The sequence below is a fragment of the Sabethes cyaneus genome, chromosome 2 (assembly GCF_943734655.1).
Source record: "Sabethes cyaneus chromosome 2, idSabCyanKW18_F2, whole genome shotgun sequence".
Classification (NCBI taxonomy): Eukaryota; Metazoa; Arthropoda; class Insecta; order Diptera; family Culicidae; genus Sabethes; species Sabethes cyaneus.
Window position 1 is genome coordinate 209386325 of NC_071354.1, and position 9912 is coordinate 209396236.

Genomic DNA, 9912 nt, shown 5'->3' on the forward strand with positions numbered 1-9912 from the left:
TACTCTCCTTAATTCCTGTGTCTGTGTGCCTTAGACGATATTGTTCCATTTCATAGACTTTGTGCTTTTATTGCTGAAGGTTTCTTGCCGACCAGTGAAGCCATCCTGAATTCTGAGAAAAGAGTAGTTAAAAAGTTGTTAAGTCCCGGTAGAATGTATCGTTCACAGCGTGTTGTTTGTACTAAGCTCGTAATGTGATAAGAAGAGTGACAATAAAAATCGTAGTAAATATAACAGTATTCAATATTATTTAGAGGAGAAACTGTCACCGCTTACAATTTAACGTTGAATAATAAATTTACTAAGTAAGATAATCCTAATTTTAACAATAATTAGTACGAGAACAAGCTACATATCGAATAACTCTAACGGCAATCTAACTGGATTATATAGATAGGTCTTTCACGACTGGACGGAATGGTCTTTTTTTTTGTTCTTTGTTTCACAAGCATAATTTCTTCCATTATTTTCCTTTCTCACTGCCAAAGGAAACGGAAGAAAGAATTTCCTGTTTTAGTATCGTTCGAAACGTACGACGCGGCCGACTCTCACAAATCTTGCATAGCCAATATTATGTTCTGCAGTGCAGTTCGTGCATCCGTAGGTGGCAACTCGTTAAGCACTGCCATCGCAGCCAAACTGTGCTTTTTCTGAAGGTTACGCGTTTTTTCCAGTCCCGGTCCCTTGATCACTTCAGCGTGGATTTTGGCATAATCTATATTATCGACTGACTCAAGCCCTTTTTTGATTTCCTCATACAAACTAGGATCATGCTCCAGGTGGAAGAGAACGGGCGCCGATACAAGACTAAACCGCGTGCCTGAAAATATTTAAGTTTAAACTAATTGACTCAAAAGTTGATCAAAGTTGCATACCTGCCGGTAAATTAGTGCCGCTAAAAGGCTCCAAGTCGATGCAAGCCTGCCAGGCAAGTGAAAGATGTTTCCCAAACAAGTAGCCCTGTTTTTGAAGCTTTACCGGTTGTCCAGCGAGAAGCAACGCACCTTGACAACTTTTACCAAGTAAACTGCCTGCTCCTAGAATATGTCGCAGCGACCACTCTTTTTCTGGATTTCCTAGAACATCTTTGACATTCATCGGTTGCGTATTGTCTTCCAGATCGCCGAGTCCCAAATCATCACCCAACTGTTCGGAACTAGCAGCTTTAGGTTCTGGCTTCGAAGGAAGCGGATTATTTTGTTGATCACGATCACCGACAAAGTTAGACTCCGCCAAATCCCGCACCGACGAAGAGATCAGTTCAATGAGTTCTTGATTCCTCAACCCAGCCAGCTGCAAACAAGCATTTCCAAGCAAATAATCGCCACTAAGCAGGGCAATTTTGTTTCCGAAAATCATTTCACTATCACCGCTCAGTTCGTTGCCGGCGTTCGCCAGTGGTTGCAGATTGACAAGCCCTTGATGGACCAAATGAGAGGTGCGAATCATTTCCGTTACCTCGGCTAAGGCACGCTGTGAGTGCAAAACGCCGGCACTTTTATCCTGCTCCAGGTCCGGCACTGAAGCCGCGTGGCCTGCTGCTTTCGAAACGAGCAGCACGATGAGACCCCAAGCTTGCATGTTGTTTTTGCCATTGTAGATCAAGATTCTGCAAAATAGTGAAAGGTTCTTTTAGAAATATCTGTAGTGAAATTAAATTATTTGGTTAACATATTTCCAGTTTAAACATCTAATGTTATTATTTTCTAAAACAATCTCTAAGTCTTTATTTTAGTTAGGCACAAATACTCACAAAACACACGAAAACTATTATATCTGAGCAAAAAAATTTCTAAAGCTAATTATTGTTTTAAATTTGATAGTGCTTGATGGTGAAATTCCTGTTTATTCCGATGTAAATGTGACTATTGACGTCAATATCTTCATTTCTTCGTCATATTCGCGTTATTACCATGAGATTCCCACAACAGGTTTTACCCGCATCGTTATATCACTTAACTTAAACTATGCCGCCATACCCAGTATGCGTATTTATGTTGAATAAACCTAAACCAAACCAGCCCTTGCGTAAACAGACGCGCGAGCCACGCGGGCATGCAACTTTCAAGGTCAACCGACGTGACTGGAATGGTTTCCCATGCTGTTTTCACTAAACCAGTTGTACACTTACTTTGCCGTTTTCAGCAGCGGATGATTACTTCCGACCAGCTTCCGCAGGTGCAGTGCCACATTGGCAATTTCGTCGCTGAGCAGCCATCGCAGACTGAGGAACGAAGTTGGATATCCGACGATCTTTTCCGCCTCGCTCACGGCTCGATTCCAGTCGTGCTGTTTCTGGACAGGTTTCACCACCGCTGCTGCAGCAGCCGCCTGTTTGTCGTGAATCAGTCGAGTAGAACTGATTGGTCGCACTGCAGCAAGTCGGGCTAGACTTTGGGGCGGTGGTCCACTCAGATGCAATCCTTTGGCCACAACTCGGTACGATGATTGAAGGTTACAAATTCTGCTGAGGGACATGATTCGGGAACGCTGGTGACTGGTCACTTTTCTAGATAACGTTTTACGCGTGATAATAGGTGTTCGACAACGTGAAAGTGGCACAGTTTTTACAGGCGCGCTTCTCTCGGTTCGGTTCGGCTTGCTTGTGCAGACGTGCTGGTTCGATTGTCGCTACTTCTGCTTCTGTCGCTCGCTACTGCTGCGCAAGAAACCATAAGCGAGAAGAAAGATTGTGAATTTCTTCCTGCGTACCGCACGGGCTCGATTTGCGTCTGTTTCTGTTATAAAAAGGAACAGAAAATATCCAAAAAATAATTAAAAACTGTTAAATACGCATATAATACAGCGAAAATAGGTTCATTGACTATTGATTATTGATTATTTGATGAATTGATTTAATTGATGACTATTTGATAAATAATTGTTTGCATAAAATGAGTTTTTTTAATTCTTTACTCCAAAGAAATTCTTATTATCATTAACCCATTTCCTCCCAGCGTTGCGAAAACGCAACGCACTTTCATTCGCTTCTAGAGAAGGCCCGGTTTAAGATATCAACTTGGACCCTGAGAAACAAAGAAAGATTGGAAAAAAATCTAATCGACCTGTTTTTGCTCAAAGGTTAGATGTTACATGTAACATAATTACAGCTGTGACAAAACAACAGGTTTTGCTATTTTTCAGACAGTTTAGGAAAACTGCTCATAAAACTCAATTTTACCTCTATTAACGCCTGACCTATCAACCAGTGTTAGTAAGAATCTTTGTTTCATAATTTTGATTATTTTTGTAATTTTAAGATAGGTTTGAACCTTTGCGTTGCGAAAACGCAACGCTAGGAAGTAATATTCAAAATTTGCAACGGGAACGTATGTTTTCGTTCGTTCGCTGCGGTGTTTCATTTGATGTCGTTGCCTTTTAGTAAACAAATGAATGTAAATCTTATCTTTCGCTTATTTAAAATATCTCGGAAACATTATAAAAGTTTACATAGCATAGAATTCGCAGCTTCAAACACTGATGGCAGATGGAGAAGCCGTTGTGATAAGAGCGTAATAAAATTGTTAAAGTACCTTTGCCTCCGGAATATCTGAAGGAATTGAGTGATGGCAACGACAGTTTCATGGACCCAAATTTAATGTTACAACCTTTCCGGAACGCGTTGGTAGGCATTTAATCATCTGCGATGATATACATTTAGCATTCAAACTGCATACTATGCGTCTAGTGCAAAGATGGTCTCCAATCCAAATGTTTCGATATCTATCATAAAACATAACATGTAATACTCTAACTCGTTCATTTAATCTTTATTATTACTCAAAATCACAAAAAAAATCCAAATTTGATTTAACGGTAAAAAAGTATGAAGCATTTATATGCATAATAATGAAGGTATACAAAAACGGTATACCCTTAATGCCCAGCGTTGGGTTTTCGCACCGTAGCGTTGCGGGACACAGGGTCAAAATTAAAAATACATGTCAGCGGCTTTTTCTTAGTTGACCTAAAAGAAAATTTTCCTGAAAGTTTCAACTTTCTATCCCTGCTAGGAAACGTGTGGGGCTTAATGGGTTAAAAAGTTAATTATACGAATAAGCGTTTCCTAAGAAAACATGTTCTGCCAAAAATTTGGCACTTTGCCAAATATCTGCAAGATTTTGAGCATTGTTTTTAGTCTGACGAGCAATCAAAAACCTGACTGGTCTACAAATATTGATTTCCGAATTAAAAAAGCGTGCATGGCCTTTGGGCAATGTAGACGAGCAATTGGCAACTCTTGGGGGCTTAAACCCAAATACATACACTGGTTATACACGGTCGTTGTCAGACCAATACTGGCGTATAGTTGGCTTGTATGGTGGCAGAGAGGGGAGGTTGTGACTGTCCAGACAAAGCTAAACCATCTTCAAAGGATGTGTTTAATGGCAATGTCTGGTGCATTTACTACAACTCCTACTGCCGCCCTAGAAGTTATTTTAAATATTAAACCTCTACACTTCCACCTGAAGCAAGAGGCACTAATAGGTGCTTATCGACTACACGTGATTGGCCTTTGGCAGTCTGTGGACGGTTGCACTGGTCATACTCGATTGCAGAGGTTGGAAAACTCGCGAAATGAATAGATACGCCGAGCATCGGCAAACGGTTTTTATCATGATAAAACAGCTACGCGAGTGGTTCAATTCGCCTATAACAATGAGCAACATACGCTCACGCTTTGTACCATCGCTGAATATACGAATATCGTGAGCAACGCAAAAGTGCGATTTACCGTCTTCTGCTACTTGTAAAGCCACTAACACTACTTTAAACTATTCCCTTTTCGTGGTAATATTATTTTGAATACTTTCCGGCGTCCCCGGGCATTCTGCCGTAGCCGCCCCTAATTCTGCGCAGCTCCTAATTTTGCGCATTTTTCTTAATATATGTATATTTCAACATTGTGCATAACTATGACCATTGTGTTATTTTTTTATAAATGCCTATTGAATATCACGCCATTATTCACAAAAGGGCCATAATATTTGACAGCGAAATAAATTAAACTGAAACTGAAAGTGTTTTATACGTCAGAAAACAGCGTCATTAGCGCCAACGCTAAAATTGTCATTCTAGAAAATTAACAAATTTATGATCGAAATTCCTTGCAATGATCAAATTACCCAGCATAGTTAGAAAGAATAATTAGTTTTAGTCATGTTTTAGACAAAAAGAGTGATTGCATGCCTTGCTTTCGTTGGAAAAATACGACGCAGTAGTGCGCAGATTTAGGCACAGATTTTTTATTCATGTTCCAAATTCTGCGCAGTAATGTATCCTTCGAAGAAATCGCGAAAGAATACCTCACCCAAATGGCTGAGGTATAGAGGCATGAAAATTCAAGTAGAACCTTTAAGTTGCATTGATTGGAATCCTGTGTTGCGACTCGGGGTCCGTACGAGCGCCAATTCATGGAACTATGATTTCTGTTTTTTTTTAATGTCCAACTTCATGAAGCTGTCAGGCAGTGGCGAAGTGGTTTCTACATGAAAACACAATTTTTAATATGTCTCTAAAGTGTAATATTCAGTATGTAGAAAACCCGAATCAATTCGCCCTTCATGTTATCAATAACAATGTTATCATGTTATCATGATAACAATATTCCTGTGCCATCTGGACAGCACAAGAACGCCAAATCATGGATTTATTTATGGTAATGGATTCATAATGCCGGATTTTTGACGTGCTTTTAGCGTATAAAGACATAAACAACATGGTATGAGTGTTTATTGTTACTTTTTAGGTGCGCAGAATTAGGAACATGGGCAAGAGAGTGCGCAGAATTAGGCACCTTGGATAAGTTTACAAAACAAAAAATATACGCAATTGTTGGTCGATTTTTAATTCCCATGTTTTTTACCAGATACTATAGACCGTAGCACTACACGTTGCTGCCATCAACGTTATTAATTTAAGTCTACAATACTTATAATAGCGGAAGAATCATAAAAATGTCTTAACTGCGCAGAATATGGTACGTTCACGGTATATCCGATAAATCGAACACACTCAATGTTCAATATTCAATTTTTGAACAAATTCTGATGTTCACATTGAGGTTTTGTTCGTGATAAAATTCAAAGCTGATGCGTGCATTATCGGCGAGGCAGGCGAATAGTGTATGTTCATGAGGGATGTTCATCGAATCAAATGATCACTTTTTCGCGAATTCTCCAACCACTGCTCGATTGTAATCGCAAATTGTTGCTGGGGACAATTTTGTCCTTGCTCCTAGCGATGTAACGCTCATGCGTACTTTCCCGAACAGCACTTTCTCAAGTGACTTTCCTCCTAGAGAGGAGTGGATGTCAGGCTACATGGAAAGGAAAATTTCCGACTATGTGGTCTGTTATACCGATGGTTCCTTATACGACGAGCGCGGGTGCTGGTGTTTACTGCCGTGAACTGGAATTAGAGGAATCCTATTCGTTGGGTAGTTACTGCACCGTTTTTCAAGCTGAAATCCTTGCAATTATGTGCGGAGCTCAGTTTGCACTTCAGAAAGAACTGATAGGCAAGATTATCTTAATACTTCTTAATAACTACACATACTTCTGTTCTGACAGTCAAGCCGCTATAAAATCCCTTTGTGCGGCTAATTCTAAATCTAAAACAGTCATCGCCTTCCACACCTAATTAGAAGAACTAACCATTCTAAATGACGTTCATCTGGTTTGGGTTCCTGGCCATTCTGGTATAACCGAAAATGGGCTGATGAACTAGTTAGATCTGGAGCAGAAAAGTCGGTTTTCGGACCGAAACCTGCTTTACCAACTGCGGCATGTTGGATAAAACAAAAGATTCGATCTTATTTTCATCTGAACATGTACGTTATTGGGAAAATCTTGAAACTTGTCGTCAAACGAAAAGTTTCATTGTTAAGCCTTGTGAGAAGGTTGTGAAATTTCTTTTGCAACACTCAAAGGTAAATTGCAGTATTCTTGTCAGATCACTGACTGGTTACTGCAGACTAAATTATCATATCGCTACGATTCAGCGAGCTGAATCCATATCACGTAATCTGCAACTGTCCTGCAGTAGCACAATTGCGTCATAGGATCTTTTGACCCTACGTCTTAAATGAATCGGATTTTAGGAAACTAAAATTACGATACATTTTGATGTTTCTTACCGAAAGCGGTATTGAGCAATAAGCTCATATTTATCATGAGTATACCTCCCAGGGGGTGTACTATTGATAAATTAACTACCAAGGATTGCAGTATCCCCTCGGGGGTACAAAAATCTCTCGGTATGTATATGTTTGTGTTTGTCCAAATTCCTCATCCACCCCTTCCTATTCCTCAAGTTTGCCTTCCCGTCCTCACCAGGTAAATGATGACATGGGCAAGATGGGCAAGGCTCAAATCTTCCACATGATTGTGAGGAACGTGCTGCTGCTGCCAAAGATGCTGATACCTGATAATTATACGAATAAGCGTTTCCTAAGAAAACATGTTGTGCCAAAAATTTGTCACTCTGCCAAATATCTACAAGATTTTGAGCATTGATTTTAGTCTGACGAGCAATCAAAAACCTGGTAAAATCCAGATTTATCTGGCATAATGGCAACCTTGTTCTGGTCCGAAAATACGCTTTGGGCATTTAATCTGCTTTGCTTAATTTGCTTTGCATTAGTTAGTTGCATGGAATTACTTGCATACTTTCGAATGTATTGCTGTCAAGTATAAAAATAGCTGATAGTAAGTTGTGGGTTCCATGACAAACATTTAGGCTTTTAGCAAATTAAAATTTGACCGCATCTATCAAATGTATAAGAATGTTTCAGGGCAAAAAGCAAAGCAAAACTTTCAATGCAATGTTTCAATGTTTTGTTCAGCAATGTTTCAGGGCATTTGTTACAATACAGTAAAGTATAAATTTGCGTAACCAACTACTGAATATTTACTGTACATACAATCGTTTGCAATTAGTCCGTGTAAAGCCTGTGTTGGGGATATTTCAAAATTATCGCTCGAAATCGGCCTAAAAAACCTAGAATTTCGAGAAATTTTCCGATTTTCTCAGACAATCTTTATTTAAAAAATTACCAACTCCCCAGTCAACATTGTTACATACCATTAACATGAAATTATGAAACGGTCTTACGATGTGTTGTAATTATGTAACCTAAGTGACTGCAACATTGAATTTTTTCGCTTTTTCACATGCCATCGTTACATTACACTGTAACATTGTGGCTGCGATTATATAACATTGCAATTACAGTAAACAATGTAACGTTAAGTAACAGCATTCTTATTGTAAGTTATCAGGTATCATCAGCATCCAACTGTAGCTCGAGTAGCACGTTCCTCACAGTCGTGTGAAAGACTTGTGCTTTGCGCATCTTGCCCGAGTCATAATTTATCTGATGAGCACAGGAAGGAAAATAGATGGAATACGAAGGAATGGATAAGGAATTTGGACTACATAAACAAATTAATCGAACAATCGATTGTACGCTGAAATAATCGATTAACTTTTAATCGATTAAATTATGTTCCGATTATGAGATAATCGATCAACTGGTCACGATTATGCCGGCTTATTTGACAAGGACCAAAAGTATGCATCGTTGTGAAAAACAGTGTTCACAGAAAATGTGTATTTTGGCATACTAAAGAATTTTGTAGAACATTTGAGCAATAAAAAATCGTGTGAAAAGTTATTGAGTATAATTGATTTTAAAGTGCTCTTTCTAAACACATTATATTTCGCCACCAGTAACTACCTAGTTACTATATTCAGAAAAGTAGCTTATTTTTGCATATTCTGTAACATTTTGGAGGAAAACAATGCTTTTGAAGTTTATTTAAAAAAATAAAAGTTTATATCACCCTAATAGGTGAATTCACGGTCACTCAAATGATGCAGAAAGATGCGCCATATTTTATTAATAAACTCTGAAAACTCCACCCTTGTAAAATACCGCATTTTTTATCCAATTGCTAATGTCCGGACTTTTTCATTTCTAGACCATTGTGGGCTACTTGGCTTTTCTCGGCTAAGACGGTACTGTCAAAAGAATCAAAATGGTGTCAAAGTGACCGAACCATCCCTGATTGAATAGGCTGCAAATAGGTCTACTACCCTATACTTTAAAGAAAAAATGATCTTAAATTTTTGTTCGTGTGTGGAAAGTACGATTCAAATCTAGAGCTATAAAAAAACAGCCTTTAAATCTATTGAGATGATTTTGAAACATCAATTTTTGGAATTGTGATTCTTCATTTCCAATTAAAAACTCAATGTCCACCCTTTTTAAAGGGCAGAACTGATTTTTAATGAAACACCAAACAATATATTTATTCACAAACATTAATCGTGTTACTTTTTGGCCGATTTTAAAGTAATAGTGTTCAAAATCTACAGCTTATGCTTCTTTTAGAAAGGGGTAATCATTCAAGCTATTTCGTTTTCTAAAGATGAATGAATTCAATACAAACCAACCCGTTACACTAGAAAATACAAATCCATACACACCCTTATCTGTTGAATTTCGTCCAATTTACGCACACTGATGCAACCACTAGTTTCTTTTATTTACATCGTAAACTTTTCGATGAACACACGTTGGGTACCGTTTTAGGTTGCCATAAGATTGCACTGTCAATTACTTTTTAATATTTTTATCCTGTTGTCTGCACACATTTGCTGTTAAATAACATCCAGTTACAGAAAACTCTGTCACTAAAATTACACGAATCAATCACTGCAGAGTATCTTTTCGGGCACTTGCCTTTCACTTCAATACTGTGACTGCGCCGTGCTGTGATGTAAGTTCACTGACTGCTTTGCATTTTCTTTCATTCATTCCTCCGCGAACTGACGTTTCACTTTAAACTATCACACACACTACCGTTAGTATCGTACACTTTTGTTTACACTTTACTGATGATCCGT

The 9912-nt window shown here is 38.5% G+C and overlaps 1 protein-coding gene across 1 annotated transcript; it reads right to left on the reverse strand.

Annotated features, from left to right (window-relative positions):
* Positions 1 to 261: 261 nt before the first annotated feature.
* Positions 262 to 9785, reverse strand: LOC128734465 (all trans-polyprenyl-diphosphate synthase PDSS2). The gene is made up of 4 exons (XM_053828680.1): positions 9493 to 9785; positions 2132 to 2738; positions 876 to 1609; positions 262 to 820 (listed from the first exon to the last, which is right to left on the reverse strand). The coding sequence occupies exons 2-4, from the start codon at positions 2476 to 2478 to the stop codon at positions 549 to 551; spliced, it is 1353 nt and encodes a 450-aa protein (XP_053684655.1). The 5' UTR covers positions 2479 to 2738; positions 9493 to 9785; the 3' UTR covers positions 262 to 548.
* Between the last annotated feature and the right edge of the window lie 127 nt (positions 9786 to 9912).

Coding starts and splice junctions, on each gene's coding strand:
- LOC128734465 (XM_053828680.1), bottom strand. CDS start 2,478: ATGTCCCTCAGCAGAATTTGTAACCTTCAATCATCGTACCGAGTTGTG. Junction 1,610..2,131: donor CCGCTGCTGAAAACGGCAAA/GTAAGTGTACAA, acceptor ACTATTTTGCAG/AATCTTGATCTACAATGGCA. Junction 821..875: donor CGGCACTAATTTACCGGCAG/GTATGCAACTTT, acceptor AAATATTTTCAG/GCACGCGGTTTAGTCTTGTA.